At 45.7% G+C, this 14,697-nt stretch overlaps 1 protein-coding gene across 1 annotated transcript in view; it reads right to left on the bottom strand.

The window, feature by feature from the left end:
- SLC2A13 (solute carrier family 2 member 13) overlaps window positions 1–14,697 on the bottom strand; it is a 340,922-nt gene that overhangs the window by 17,569 nt on the left and 308,656 nt on the right. Inside the window, exons 6-9 of the mRNA XM_077264817.1 lie at window positions 7,812–7,932; window positions 7,265–7,390; window positions 5,478–5,596; window positions 2,028–2,180 (exon numbers count right to left, since the gene is read on the bottom strand). Coding sequence (XP_077120932.1) covers window positions 2,028–2,180; window positions 5,478–5,596; window positions 7,265–7,390; window positions 7,812–7,932 — 519 coding nt within the window. The remainder of the gene's footprint in view (window positions 1–2,027; window positions 2,181–5,477; window positions 5,597–7,264; window positions 7,391–7,811; window positions 7,933–14,697) is intronic.

Genomic DNA, 14,697 nt, shown 5'->3' with positions numbered 1-14,697 from the left:
GCGTTTCTGCACCCTTCCATTATAGAAATCCGCAGTGGTAAAAGCCTCAGAAAATCCGCATCAATTCCGCAGAAAATTCTGCACCCCATTCCGCAACGTGTGCACATAGCCTAATAAACTTTTTGAATGTGGTTTTGAGCACTTTGAGGGGTGCAGTTTTTAAAAATGGTGTCAGTTTGGGGTATTTTCTGTCACAAAGGCCCCACAAATTCACTTCAAATGTGATGTGGTCCCTAAAAAATTTGTTTTTTTTACATTTTCTTGGAAAAATTGCTGCTTAACTTTTAACCATTTTAGCTTCCTAACAAAAAAAAATTATGATCCAAAAATTATGCTGATGTAAGGCTACGTTCACATTTGCGTTGTGCGCCGCAGCGTCGGCGCCGCAGCGCACAACGCAAACAAAAACGCAGCAAAACGCATGCACAACGCTGCGTTTTGCGCCGCATGCGTCGTTTTTTTCATTGAATTTGGACGCAGCAAAAATGCAACTTGCTGCGTCCTCTGCGCCCCGACGCGGGCGCCGCAGCGACGCATGCGGCGCAAAACGCAAGTGCGCCGCATGTCCATGCGCCCCCATGTTAAATATAGGGGCGCATGACGCATGCGGCGCCGCTGCGGCGCCCGACGCTGCGGCGCTGGCCGCAAATGTGAACGTAGCCTAAAGTAGACATTTGGGAAATGTTATTTATTAACTATTTTGTGAGGTACAACTAATTGGTTTAAAGACATAATAATTCAAAGTTTGAAAATTGTGATATTTGCACATTATATGGCAAATTTTCAATATTTTTGTAAATGAACGCAAATCATATCGACCAAAATTTAGTACAATAAGTCACGAAAAAAAACTACCTCAGAATCGCTGGGATCTGTTGAGAAGTTATTACCAAATAAAGTGAAACTGTTTAGAATTGCAAAATGGTGAGGAAGGTGAAAACAAGCTCAAGGCTGAAGGTGTTAAAGGGGACCTGTTATCACAATTTACTATGTTAAAGTAAAAGTATGGCCATAAGGGCGCTGTTATACTAATTTAGTTGATATTTGTAGGGAAGAAATCTGTATGTTAGAAGTTTTGGTGCAGTATTCTTTTCATGCCCTGGGGCGGGACTGTGGGTTGGGTTTTTGGCTCTTCCTAGGCCCCCCGCATTTGTATGAGCCTCCATTTTTAAAGTTCGCAGTAGCGCCACCCTTCCCATGGGTGACGCTTGCGCACATTTATCTCATGGCGGTCTTCATCAATTGTGCCGACACCAATTTGCTTAAGACCATAGCATGTCAATCTCTGCATGTACCATCACAGGTGCCATTTTGCTGAATACTGCTGGGAGATGAATGTGCACAATTGCAGCCTGTAGCAAGGGCAGTGCTAGCGCAAACTTTAAAAAAGGAGGCTTGTACAAACACAAAGGAGCTGCGGTATAACAGCGCCATTACGGCCATATAATTATTTAACATAATTCAGATAACCGGCTCTCTTTAAGAACTGCAATACATCTGGAAAAATCAGATGCTACGCGGTTGATCCATATTGGATTGCGTTTTTTTGCTCACTAATTGACTTGAATATGCAAGTGTCACCCAAAATACAGAAAAGACTAGTGCACACTGTGATTTTTTTTGTGGACAGTTGGTCAATGTGAATAAGCAGTCATCTGAACAGCCTGATTGAATAACAATGTTCCTAGTGCTGTCCGTGTGAGGTCATTTTGTTTTCACCAACAGCACTCGGACTGAGAATATGTTGGTGTGAATTTACCTGTACCAACACACGAGTAAGATAACTAAAATGTAAGGTGCCTAAAGACCTGTGATTTTAAAAGCTTATACCAGCCAACATGTTTTAACTGGTAAAGAAGGTAAATGTTTAGGTGATTATGATAAAACATTTTTCATAAGGATGGCAGCTGTAGTTAATTTGTCATGTGGAGATCTTAGCCATGTAATGAATGAATTCTCTTCATCAGAAACTAGGGCACATATGTTGTGTAACTGTGCATGTGATTCCACAGTAATGCAGTGCTTACCATAGTACGTCAGATATTCTGCTGTGTGCAAAAACGTGAGGGAGATCACCACATTAAAAATCCAGTTAACGCCAGAGGAACATGCGTTTCCTGTGCTTCTTGCCCACAATGGGTAGATTTCAGAATTGACCGTCCATGGCATTGGTCCCATACCTAAAAACAACAAAGCATTTAGTAGGGACCTCCAGCCCCTCATACTGTACACTTTAGATAACCATTATCCGGGCAACAGCTCCCTCTTGACTCTCCCATACATATGACGGTTCAGCTGGATCAGTGATGCTATATTCACTGTGAGAGAGATGCTGGCACACAATTCTGGTGGCTGATTATCTCTCAGAGACCAAAAGGATCGACAGTCCAGAATTGGACATGCTAAATCGTTGTGTTCCCCAACATGTTAGGGGATAGTTGGGATGTTACCATACACAGTAGACTGTCGGTCAAACCCGTCAATGTTGGTGGGTTTGCCTGGCATTAGTGTTTGTATGGGGGCCTTAAGTCTTGCACTACTACAAACTACCAGTCACTAATTAACCAAAAAGGACTCTTAAAAATGGATCTTTAAATGGATTTACCATCTACTAACTTTCCTAAGCCTGATATTTCAATTTTAGTGGCATCACAACTCTTGGGCAGCACACCCGCTGTCTTGGGGTTATGGTTGATTCAAATCTTCCTGTTAACTCCAAGGTTAACAGCTGGTATTCAAGCAAACAGATTATTTAGAACTAGATGGTGGCCCGATTCTAACGCATCGGGTATTCTAGAATATGTGTGTATAGCACAGCCCACGCAGTACATTGCGCAGCCCACACAGTACACGTTGTATATTGTGCAGCCCACGTAGTATATTGCCCAGTCCACATAGTACATTGCGCAGCGCATGTTGTATATTGCGCAGCCCAAGTAGTATATTGTGCAGCCCACGTTGTATATTGCCCAGCCCACGTTGTATATTGCGCAGTTCATGTTGTATATTGCGCTGCCCACGTTGTATATTGCCCAGCCCACGTTGTACATTGCACAGCCCACGTTGTATATTGCGCAGCCCAATGTTGTATATTGCGCAGCCTACATAGTACATTGCGCAGCCCACGTTGTATATTGCCCGGCCCACATTGTATATTGCGCAGCCCACGTTTTATATTGCGCAGCCCACGTTTTATATTGCGCAGCCCACGTAGTATATTGCGCAGCCCACGTAGTATATTACACAGCCCACGTAGTATATTGCGCAGCCCACGTAGTATATTGCGCAGCCCACTTAGTATATTGTCCAGCCACGTAGTATATTGCGCAGCCCATGTAGTATATTGTCCAGCCACGTAGTATATTGTGCAGCCCACGTATATTGCCCAGCCACGTAGTATATTGCGCAGCCCACGTAGTATATTGCGCAGCCCACTTAGTATATTGTCCAGCCAGGTAGTATATTGCGCAGCCCATGTAGTATATTGTCCAGCCACGTAGTATATTGCCCAGCCCACGTAGTATATTGTGCAGCCCACGTATATTGCCCAGCCACGTACTATATTGCGCAGCCCACGTAGTATATTGCCCAGTCACATAGTATATTGCCCAGCCACATAGTATATTGCCCAGCCTCATAGTATATTGCCCAGCCTCATAGTATATTGCCCAGCCTCATAGTATATTGCCCAGTCATGTAGTATATTGCCCAGTCACGTAGTATATTGCCCAGCCACGTAGTATATTGCCCAGTCATGTAGTATATTGCCCAGCCATAGTATATTGCCCAGCCACGTAGTATATTGCCCAGCCACATAGCATATTGCCCAGCCACATAGCATTTTGCCCAGTCAAGTAGTATATTGGCCAGTCACGTAGTATGCACCATATCCCTGTTAAAAAAATAATTAACATAAAAAATAGTTACATACTCACCTTCTGGAGCCTCCGGATCGAAGCGTTTAGTTACCGATGCTCCTCGCGCACTCCGGTCTGAAGATTGCATTGCAGTCTTGCGAGATGATGACTTAGCGGTCTCGCGAGACCACACGTCATCATCTCGCGAGACCGCACTGCATGCAGCGGTCACCGGGGCGTCGCGAGGAGCATCGGTAACCGGCCGCTTCGATCCGGGGGGCCACTGGAGGGTTAGTATGTAACTATTTTTTTTTTATTATTATATTTAACATTAGATATTTTTACTATTCATGCTGCATAGGCAGCATGAATAGTAAAAAGTTGGTCACACAGGGTTAATAGCAGCGTTAACCGAGTGTGTTACATCGCGGTCAACGCTGCCATTAACCCTGTGTGAGCGCTGAACGGAGGGGAGTACGGAGCGAGCGCTGTGACTGGAGGGGAGTACGGAGCGGGCGCTGTGACCGGAGGGGAGTACGGAGCGGGCACTGTGACTGGAGGGGAGTACGGAGCGGGTGCTGTGACCGGAGGGGAGTACGGAGCGGGCGCTGTGATCGGAGGGGAGTACGGAGCAGGCGCTGTGACCGGAGGGGAGTACGGAGCAGGCGCTATGACCGGAGGGGAGTACGGAGCAGGCACTGTGACCGGAGGGGAGTACGGAGGGGGCACTGACTGCGGGGAGGAAGGAGCGGCCATTTTCTTCCGGACTGTGCCTGTCGCTGATTGGTCGAGGCTGTTTTGCCACGACCAATCAGCGACTTGGATTCCATGACAGACAGAGGCCACGACCAATGAATGTCTGTGACAGACAGACAGACAGAAGGACAGACAGACGGAAGTGACCCTTAAACAATTATATATTATATATATAGATGGTATATTATTTAAACTAGACGGTCTACAGGTGTCCATTTTATCTAGTGTTGCAGTTTACCATAGAGTGGAGGTGCCTAGTGTCTATTTTTTTTTTACTTATAATTAAAAAAAATGTTAATTTTACTAAAAATAAATATACACCATTTTAAGAAGCACCACTAGGACCAGTATAATAGCTTGCAGGTACTCTTATATGGGATCCATCATCTTTGGGAGTTTTTGTTGAAAGGATTTGGCATTTCACTGCACAGATCTCCTCCACTAGCACCATTTGCATGACACAAGGAGGTAGATTTACTATTATACATGAAAAATAGTTATATGTAGACATGTTTTCTGCTCTTCCAGATTTTTTAGCAAAAAGTGATTTATATTCCCAGCAGGAAGCATACAACATATTCCAAAAAATCCACCTAAACCCACTAATCATTTAAAATTAAAAAGTCAAATCGATGGTTTTATAAAAGTGGCTTTAGATGGGATCTGTGCTATTTCACCAAATAGGAAAGCAATTTCCTATAATTTCATTCACAAAAAAATATGCTCCGTTTCAGGAAAAGCAAATGAGGATTTTCGTAGCAAAGCATTGCATTAGGAAACTGAGCATTATGTAATATTTGCAGAATCCTCATTTGTTTATTGGTAGAATCTATGGAAAATTATGACACTGTCAAGATCGCTTACCTGGTGCAAAGAAAGACAAGTACAATATTAATCCAAGGAGCACAGTCCATGAATATGATGTCGGACAGTAATTATAAGCCCAATATGATCCAGATTTTGATTTGGTTTCATTTGTACATCTGAAAAAAAGGGTAATGTTAAACTGATTTCAAGCTTCATTTTTCTTCTGAGAGTTGCATATGGTCTCATATAAAACCTAACCTAACCTCTCGGAACCTAATGTGAATCCTCTCTTGGACTGAAGTCTATATCTCTGTGGAGGGGTGGAATCCTGCTGCAATTAAAAACACCTAAGGCTAAGGGGCGGAGTGCTCAGTCAGAAGGCTAATACATACAAATATCAAAAAAACTGACTGTCACATCCAAACATAAATCAGATCTGAACAGGTCCTTACCCAGAGTCGCCAACGTAATGTGAATCCTCTCTTGGTTCCCAGAGAGATGTAGACTGTGTAAGAGAGGATTGGCATTAGGTCCTGGCAAAGAGAATCGCCTTAACGTGGCTGCCAGGTACATATGAATTGGCCAATTTATGCGCTAAGCATTCTCAGTTTTTCATATTTCTAGGCAGTAATGCAATTCAATTTTCATATTTAAGTTTGCATGCTATAGCGCTACAGACTGATGTTCCTTGAGCTTGAAGTTCACCTTTAATCTGTTTAGAATTTTTTCTGGGCTCTTTTGTTAACATTCGTATTATCCATCTCTTTGATTTGTCATCAATTTTCCTCCTGCAGCCACGTCCAGGGATGTTGGCTACAGTCCCATGCATCTTAAATTTCTGAATAATTTTCTTTCTAATCTCCTGAGACAACTCTTTCCTTCGCTTCCTCTGGTCCATGTTGAGTGTGATACACTCAATGTCATCAAACAGCATAGTGAGTATCTGTAGCCATATATACAGGCCCACTCACTGATTCCAAGATTGTAGATACCTGTGATGCTAGTTAGTGGACACACCGTGATTTAACATGTCCCTTTTGTCATATTATTTTCAGGGGTATCATCATTTCTGTCCAGGCCTATTTCATGAGTTTTATTTTTTTTATTTTTTAATTCTGTGGAAGCATGGTTGAAAAGCCATGTCTGACTTTCATTTGTTAATTTTCATAGATCTTTTATTTATTATTACTATTGTCAGATTCAAATTATTTCTGTGACCATTGTGGGTTTTACTGTCATTAAACGAGGGGTACAAACAATTTTGACCACGTGTGTATATAATGTGTATCGGTTTCTATTTGTCTACATGAAAGAAAAGTATTGTGAATGAAGACTTGGTTATTATGGATAATTATGGTAGTGCAGGTTGATCTTTATACTTTATTTTTAGCTTTCATTTAAAGGGACTCTATCAGGTTTTTTGCTATGTAATAAGAGGATAGCATGAGGTAGGGGTTAAAACACTGATTTCAGCGATGTGTCACTTATCAGATTGTGTGCGGTTTACCTACAATGAAGGTTTTATGACTAGGACATTATCATCGCCCTGACTACCTACCCCCTTCTGGGATAAGCAGCTCACTGTCTATAGACAATGTGCACAGAAAGCTGTGATGTAGGAGGGGGTTAGCTTTCTGAGCTCTGCTACATGCAGCATCTAAGAACTCTGATTGTATCACAACTGCTGTCCCCAGTAAACAGTGATAAATCACTGGCATCAAGATCTATTTTCCTACATTATGATGCTCTCAGATGAGGTAGCAAAACCTGCTGACAGATTCCCTTTAAACTGCTTTTACTATAAGTTAAAATACAGAATTCAAGTATGCAGAAGAAAAGATTACCTGCCCCATGCTGACTGCGCAGTCATTTTTGGATCTACCGGAATGCAAGATGAATCAACAATGTTTGAACCATTCACTTTATAGCAAAACCCACAGTTGGGATCCAGCATACATCCATTACAAAAGCTGCAAAAAGGATAAAAAAAAAGAAATAGTAATTATTAAGACACTGATTTATGTTTGCTTGTATATCATAGCATAGCGTGGATCGCTATTATTTCTGGTGGCATCTAGTACTCTATAGATGGGCCAAACGAGTCAATCACACTGATTGTATTTTCAATGTATTCTTCATGCTGTAGGGGCAGTTATAGACTGACGTAACACATATTTTGCAACGAGTCAATCACACTGATCGTATTTTCAATGTATTCTTCATGCTGTAGGGGCAGTTATAGACTGACGTAACACATATTTTGCAACGAGTCAATCACACTGATCGTATTTTCAATGTATTCTTCATGCTGTAGGGGCAGTTATAGACTGACGTAACACATATTTTGCATATTCAACAGAAGTGAGACAATTGCATGCATATGACAGTCACCTATATTTGGTGCAAGTAGAGTTTTGACTGGCAGGATCTGTTGGTGTGAAGGTTACAGGAGGTGAGACTTGAGCAGATAATAAAAAGCCCAAAGCCAGAACAATTAACGCCAATGTCGTACCTATGGGGAACAAAGTAGTTGCAAATCAGTTAGACTTGTGATAATTTTTCTTCACATTAGCACTTATTAACTAATACTAGTTCCATATGCACTGTATGTATTGGGCATATGTATGGCACATAGAGAGGAGCAGTCTGTGACAATGCTCCTCACTGCCTTTTCCAACAGCAACAGTTTAGAAAAAAGCCAATACTCATATATTAGATCAGTGGTTTGAAACCAGTGGCGGTGTGGATGAAAGCAATTTACGGTATGTACCATTGAGTGACTTTTCCTAATAAAATACTTGTCCTTCATACCTCACTGTAGCTATCGGAACACAGACTAAGAAAGCAGCAAGTGGTAAACAGAATTTGAAAGCAAAGTGTAGGTGTCACAAAACTTTAACGCTAGACATAAGTTCTCCAAACTTCCATAAAAAGTTTGCTGGTTTGCTGACATTTCTGGCAAGGCCTTGTATCTCAGTAGAACAAAAAAAATGGGTATATTGCAATCCAACATGTACAATATTTTTTCCATCAACATGATAATTTTTATGGTCTTTTTCAAGGGGGCGTAGCTTTCACAGCAATTATGCAGTGTAGCTTAAAGATACCCCCCATAGAATACCATAAGAACTAGTGAAAGTCATAAAAAGCACTAAATGAAAAAGTCCATATCTCTGGAACCATGGAATTAAAAAAAAAAAAAAAAAACTCTGAACACTCAGGGTTAATGCTTTACTTTTAAACTATGTGCCCATCTTAATACAACCATTAATTAATTTTATGGATTGTTAGCTAATGAAACAAGGATTTTTGTGGGTACTCACCGTAAAATCATTTTCTCCAAGACACTCATTGAGGGGGACACAGGACCATTGGTGTATGCTGCTGCCGCTAGGAGGCTGACACTAAGTGAACACAAAAAAGGTTAGCTCCTCCTCTGCATTATATACCCTCATGCTGGCTACAAGTGAACTAGTTCAGTGCAAAAGCATTAGGAGAACAGAATCAACTAACACAGGTACATGTCAAAAAAACCTCAACCATCAAAAAAAAAGCCATCAGGCCAATAGGGTGGGTGCTGTGTTCCTCAATGAGAGTCTCGGAGAAAAGGATTTTATGGTGAGTACTCACAAAAATCCCTGTTTCTCCTTCGCCTCATTGGGGGACACAGGACCATGGGACGTCCCAAAGCAGTCCCTGGGTGGGAAACTGACCCAACGGATTAAGCCACAAATACCAACTGTTTATAGGTGTGCTATCGCTGCCTGCAGAATTCTTCTGCCCAGACTCGCATCTGCTGAGGTCTGAGTGTGTATATTATAGTGCTTTGTAAATGTATGCAGGCTAGACCAGGTTGCAGCCTTGCAAACCAGCTCTGATGATGCCTGGTGCAGAAGGGCCCAAGATGTGCCCACCGACCGCGTGGAGTGTGTCCTGATCCCTGCTGGAATCGGTTTGCCTCTGACGTGGTAAGATTCCTGAATAGCCGAATGAATCCACCTGGCTATCGTCGACTTTGAAGCAGCGAGTCCCTTTCTGTGACCCTCAGGGAGCACGAACAGCGCGTCCGTCTGGCGAAAGGATGCTGTCCATGACACATACCTCCTGAGAGCTCTTACTAGATCTAAAGTGTGAAGGGCCTTTTCCATACGGTGTACCGGTGCCGGACAAAACGAGGGTAGGACAATGTCCTCATTAATGTGAAGAGAGAAAACGACCTTTGGCAGAAAAGGAGGGGCTGGCTTGAGAACCACTTTGTCCCGGTGAAAAGTCAGAAACGGGGCTTGGCAGGATAGAGCAGCCAACTCCGAAACCCACCTGATTGACGTTATCGCAATGAGAAAAACGACCCTCCATGAGAGGTGCGTTAACGAGACATCCTGCAGTGGTTCCAAGGGAGATTCCTGTAGAACACCTAGGACCAGGTTAAGCTCCCAGGCATCCAGGGGAGCTCTATAGGGAGCCCCCCTGAATTAAAGTTTTCACTTGCAGATTGGAAGCAATCCTGCGCTGAAATAGGATGGACATGGCTGAGATCTTTTCTTTGAGGGAGCTCAGCCCTAGACCCGAGTCAAAGCCAGCTTAAAGAAATTTTAAAATGTTGGGAATGGTAAAAATGAGCGGAGTATGACCGTGGTCTCTGCCCCTGGAAGGTTTTTTTTGCGTGGTGTAGTGATAGATGGGCGCCGAGACGGGCGTTCGAGCGCTAATCATCGTGGTAACTACATCCCCGGCCTGGGTCAGGATTCAACGGCCAGGCCATTAAACAGGGCCTCTGAGTTCTGCTGGTAGATCAGACCCTGGGAAAGTAGGTCGGGCGATCTGGTAGCCACCAAGGACCTCCGCAACTTGTTGCACTAGCTCTGCGTACCATTTCCGACGAAGCCAGTCTGGGGCGACTAGGATTACAGGGACCCCTTCAGACTTGATCTTCCTGATGACTTTTGGATGCAGTGGTAAAGGGGGAAACACGTACAGTAGCTGAAACTGATTCCATGGAAGAACCAAGGCATCCATGCCGATGGCCTTTGGGTCCCGGGACCGAGCAACAAACACGGGCACCTTGGTGTTTAACCTGGAGGCCATCAGATCCACATCCGGGGTTCCCCAGCGCTGACAAATCTGTTGAAAAATGTCTGGATGGAGAGACCACTCCCCCGAGGCAAGACCCTGCCGGCTGAGAAACTGCCGCCCAGTTCTGTACGCCTGGAATGTTAACTGCTGAGATCACTGAGAGGTTTCTCTCGGCCCAGCGGAGAATGTGTTCTACTTCGCGCATGGCTGCCCTGCTACGGGTGCCCCCTTGGTGAATTATATAAGCCACGGCATTGTCCGACTGAATTCGGATGGGGCGACCCGCCAGCAGATGATGGAAGCACCACAAAGCCAACCAAACTGCCCGCATTTCTAAGAGGTTGACTGGCAGGCGTGATTTCTGAGGCGACCAACGCCCTTGAGCCATGTGGTGACGGAAAACAGCTCCCCAGCCAAGGAGACTGGCGTCGGTAGTGACCAGCCAATTGTCCGGGAGAAAGGACTTCCCCTTAAGGAGGGGAGAGCTCAACATCCACCACCTGAGTGCCTGCCTGACCCGAGCGGACAGACGGCATGGGCGGTCACAAGAAAACGGGCTCTTGTCCCAGGTTGCCAAAAGCGCACGCTGCAGGGGACGGAGGAGAAGCTGGCCTCCATTGCTGCCACCATTTTTCCCAGGACCCTCATGCCGAATCGGATGGCATAAGGAATTGGCCGACAGAGTGCCTGGACTCCATGACGGTGGGCTAGGACTTTGTCTTGTGGGAGAATCACCAACCCTTGGGAGGTGTCCAAGATCATTCCCAAGAAGGAAATTTTCTGAGCTGGGACGGGAGAAGACTTTTTCATGTTTATCAGCCACCCCAGGCGAGAAAGCGTGTCTAACGTGATGTGGACGTACGCTTCGCAAGCCTGGAAAGACGGTCCCTTGATCAGGATGTCGTCTAAGTATGACAAGAAGACCATGCCCCGAGAATGCAGGATGGACATGACGGCCGCCATGACCTTTGTGAACACCCTGGGGCGGTGACTAGTCCGAAGGGCAGGGCTGTGAACTGAAAGTATAACCAGCAGACAGCGAAGCGCAGGAACCTTTGATGAGAGGGAAAAGTGGGAATTATATATATATTGCCAAGAACTCTCCCTTTACCATTGATTAAATGACGGAGCGGAGGTACTCCATCCGGAAATGTCTGACTTTGACGAATCTATTTTGGAGCTTTAGGTCCAGAATGGGCCTTACAGTTCCATCATTTTTCTGAACCATGAACAGGTTCGAATAGAACCCTTGGAATCTTTCGTTTTCCGGTACGGGAATGATAACCCCGTCGTGATGGAGTGAATCGATGGCTTGGAAGGACAGAGCGCATGCCTTCGCCTTGGGGGACGGGAAAGGAAAAAAAGTTTTGGAGGGTCGGCGACCAAATTCTATTTTGTATCCGGAGGTGCAGGCGACCACCTACTCTGCCTGTGTCGACCGGAAAATGCCTCAAATCATTTGGTTGAAAATCTGTGGGACCTGGATCCCTTAGATTTGGACTGGTTGGGACGGTTCTTCCCCAACGGATTGGATCTGTATGAGACTTGATGATCTCTGTCCCCCTGAGTGGGGCGACCCGAGCCAAAAGGATTGGTTGAGGTGGCCCACCTGGGACTACGAAAGGACCTAAAACATTTTTGTAGCTGGCGACGAAACAGTTGCCTAACCCTTTATTGGGGGAGGAAGTTACTTTTCCTGCCTGTGGTGTCCGAAATAAGCTGGTCTAGCTTCTCACCAAATAACCGGCCGCTTTGGTAAGGCAGAGAAGTCAGGGACTTTTTTGATGTTGAGTCCACTCGTCATGTTCTGAGCCACAGAGCTCTTCTAATAGAGATAGCATTTGCGGCCGCAAGTGCCACGCAGTTAGCCGTATCCAGGGATACATTAACCAAATAGTCCCCAGCCAAAGCAATCTGATTTGCAAGATCTGCTACCTCTGGTGGAAGGTCAGTACCCTGCAAGGCTCTATTTAGAGACTCTGCCCAGGATACCATGGCCTTAGCCACCCATGTTGCTGCGAAGGGAGGGGAGAGTGCTGAACCCAAAGCCTCAAAGACTGAGCGAGCAAGGCTCTCTATTAGATGATCTGTGGGATCTTTGATAGAGAATCCGTTAGGTAAGGACAACAGGGTTTTGGATGCGAAAAGCGATATGGGTTGATTCCACTGGAGGGGATTCTGCCCATTTTTTGCGTAGACCAGACAAAAAGGTATCTCGCTTCAAGCGCCTTCTGACCTGAGAAAAGCTTGTCTGGCTGCTCCCTGTGCCGCTGAACTATGTCCTTGAACTCTGAGTGACTGCCAAACACCCTATGAGGACGTTTGGCTCGTTTAAATGACACCTTGTGGTAAGAGTGGATTCCTCATCAATCTCAAGGATGAGATCAACTGTCTCCTGGTAACCAGGCACATCCAGATTGAGGGGCCCGTCATAGTTGTCATCCGAGTTCTGCTCGCTACAGACCTCTCTTGAGGGGGAGCGAGAGATTGAGCTCATGGATGCCAAGGCGCCAGTGGGCCCGGGAGATGCAGTATGGGTTTGTCTCCAGGCTGCCTGTGTCGGATTTGAGTGAGAGCGGCCCCTGCAGGCCGACGGTTCCTGTGAGTTGGCGTATCTCTCTAAGACAGGCGAGCTGCTGTCCCGGGCCCTGAAGGGACTTGATCGCTCTAGCCAGCGATGCCATAGACTGTGACAGATTAAGTGCCCTCAGGAGGACTAGGTTCATTGGGATCGGTTGCAGCGGAGGGCTCTTGAGCACATTCGGGATCGAAAGCTTCGCATAATTGATTATTCTGCACTTGCGGGAAAGCGGTCTGACAAGAGGTACATGAGGTGAACAACACAGTATGAGTCTTGTTGGCCTTTCTAGAAATGCTGTACCCCTGGTTGATATGAGCTGTATGCTGCTGGGAGTCTGCTAGTATATGGAACGCAGTTCTAGGAGTCAGAGCAGCCTTGCCTGCATATAGGGCTGCAGCACTTACCCAGGTCCTGTGCCCGTAAGCGCCTTGGAAGGTTGTCTATCTGCAGTGGGATCTCGTGGAGTGAGCCCTGCGGCTTGTCAGCGGTGTCCCCATCCGAGATTCAGAAGAGGCGCCTCTCGAGAAGCACCAAGCGGGTGGGAGGGGCCGCTGGAAATACACGCGCCTAGGGGTGGGGCCGCTGGTCAGCGGCCTAATACAGTCCGAAGCCAGGGGGAAAGGTTTCGGTGCCGGCCAGAAGGATGCCCGGGGGCGCGTCACGCGGCGGAAATTGTGGAGCTGCCAGCTCACGAGCCGGAAAGAGTGTTTGCTGGCTCTGGTCGGAGGCTGCAGACACACCGAGGAATGAGGGCGCCGGCCGGAAGAACGCCGGGGCCTTGCCGAAGAGGAAGGCAGTGCTGCAGGAGCCCTCCCAGCCCACTCCCCTTCACATACTCACTCCATGAAGAATCCACCAGGTAAGTGGGGAGGTGGGCTGTAGAATGGATGGTACAGGCACCCTCGATCCATTTTCCATTGCAAGGGATGAAGATATGGACCGTCTGCCTCTTTCCATCACCGCAGTTTAAACATTGGTGATGCAGTGGGGGCCGCACGGACTGTCTCTGTGCCTCTGTGCAGCCTAGGGTTTCACTACCTCAGGGTAGACAGGGCTGTGTCTGGCAAGGGTGGACAGGGCTGTGTCCGGCAATGGTGTCCCACGTCGCAGGAGAGGATACAGGGAGGTGACACTCCACGTGCTCGCCTGTTGTTGGTTTGGAGAGATCGAACCCTTTCAATAGGGTCCGTCGCCCCTACTCATCTTCACAGAAAAAGAAATAAAAAAAGAATGGTCTGAAAACCAGACCTGTGTGCCTCCTACAGACACTAAGCATGAATTGGTTCACTTAGAGCCAGCATGAGGGTATAAACTGCAGAGGAGGAGCTAACCTTTTTTTGTGCTCACTCAGCATACACCCATGGTCCTGTGACCCCCAATGAGGTGAAGGAGAAATATTGGACACTGAAACATTGAAAATAAGAGAACACATACATATTAACAACAAAAGCATACTATTAGCTAAATGTCAAAATAATTAATATAAAAAACTTATTAAAGATAGTACTTTCAGACTGATTTTTTGGGTTAATTATAATATAAATGCTAATAATATAAATGCAATAGTGTCAAGTACCAAATAGTAAGTTTAATTAAGGCAACTTTCACACTAGCGTCGTACAA

Source organism: Ranitomeya variabilis, chromosome 5 (genome assembly GCF_051348905.1).
Source record: "Ranitomeya variabilis isolate aRanVar5 chromosome 5, aRanVar5.hap1, whole genome shotgun sequence".
In the NCBI taxonomy this organism is placed as follows: Eukaryota; Metazoa; Chordata; class Amphibia; order Anura; family Dendrobatidae; genus Ranitomeya; species Ranitomeya variabilis.
The sequence above is the reverse complement of the archived record's forward strand: the minus strand, read 5'-3'. Positions and strand labels throughout refer to the sequence as shown.